General features: G+C 46.3%; 1 protein-coding gene across 1 annotated transcript in view; it reads right to left on the bottom strand.

The window, feature by feature from the left end:
* Positions 1–1,062, bottom strand: part of HACL1 (2-hydroxyacyl-CoA lyase 1) — a 55,252-nt gene that overhangs the window by 31,282 nt on the left and 22,908 nt on the right. Inside the window, exon 5 of the mRNA XM_004704009.2 lies at positions 577–649. Within this exon, the coding sequence (XP_004704066.1) occupies positions 577–649 (73 nt within the window). The remainder of the gene's footprint in view (positions 1–576; positions 650–1,062) is intronic.

Here is a 1,062-nt window from a genome sequence, read left to right as displayed (position 1 = left end):
GTATCAGACGACATTCTGTTGTTCCACAGGGGTTTTCATTGGCTACTACTCAGACTAGCTCACCAGGCCTTTCTTCATCTTCTGGAAGTCCCACTGCATGCTGCCCACCATGAACAACACTGCTGGTGGTTTAAAATCCCGGTTGCCATCACCACAGTAACTCACAAGTCGCCATGGACAACAGACGTGACGGAAGAGGTGGGTCCAAGGCCTAGTTATTTTGAGTAGATTTTTTTCACTCTGTACTTTTTACTTATCTACCATCTGAGAGGCATCCTCTAAAAGTATTTTCATTCCTGCATGTTTTAACTCTCACAGGAGCTTGTTTCAGAGTTTAAAAGCTTTTCAAAAGGTGAATCACTTGGAAAACTGATCCTAATTGGAGCATAAGCTCTTTCACAATATTCACCCTGAAATGGCCCTTCAGCTCATGAACAGTACCTCAGGAACCTCTATTTGATGTTTTTATGTTTGCAACGCAGACACGCGGCATGTTTTTCTTTCTTTCCCACATCCCGTAATGTGCGGGACAGTGCTACCGCACTCAAGAGGGGCGTCATAGGGCTGCATGCATACCTGGGGGAACTCCTGGAAGGCTCCCATCGTTTCTTGGCTTCTTTCCGAGGAGCCACCAATCACAATCAAGGGCCTGAAAGATTCATTTTTAAAAACCGAATTAAATTTTCCTTTAAAATGGTAGATAGGGATTGAGGAAGAAACCTGATAGGATAGAAACCTTTCTTTAAAAATATGAAATATGTAATAACTGGAGCTTCTTGTCCCGAACTTTAGGTGCTGGCCCCTGTTGGGGGAGGTCAGATGTGCAGGCATTCCCCCCCTGAGGGCGATCAGTTGCCAGAATGCACTAGCCCTACTCCCTGCTGCTAGAGACAATGGGTTACCTCTCTCTGGAGCCTAAGGCCATTAGCTTGGTTCCTGTAGGAGGGGTTTGCTCCTCCCTGTGTCCTATGTCTCTACCTGTAATTAGTGGGCTGGCTTTCCCCCAAAAGGTATATAGGCATGGGTCAGCAATATAGAGCTCTCGGGCTCCGACCTCTCTGA

This window comes from Echinops telfairi, unplaced genomic scaffold (genome assembly GCF_000313985.2).
Source record: "Echinops telfairi isolate 266 unplaced genomic scaffold, ASM31398v2 ScPeMD7_7420;HRSCAF=8458, whole genome shotgun sequence".
Lineage (NCBI taxonomy): Eukaryota > Metazoa > Chordata > Mammalia > Afrosoricida > Tenrecidae > Echinops > Echinops telfairi.
The sequence above is the reverse complement of the archived record's forward strand: the minus strand, read 5'-3'. Positions and strand labels throughout refer to the sequence as shown.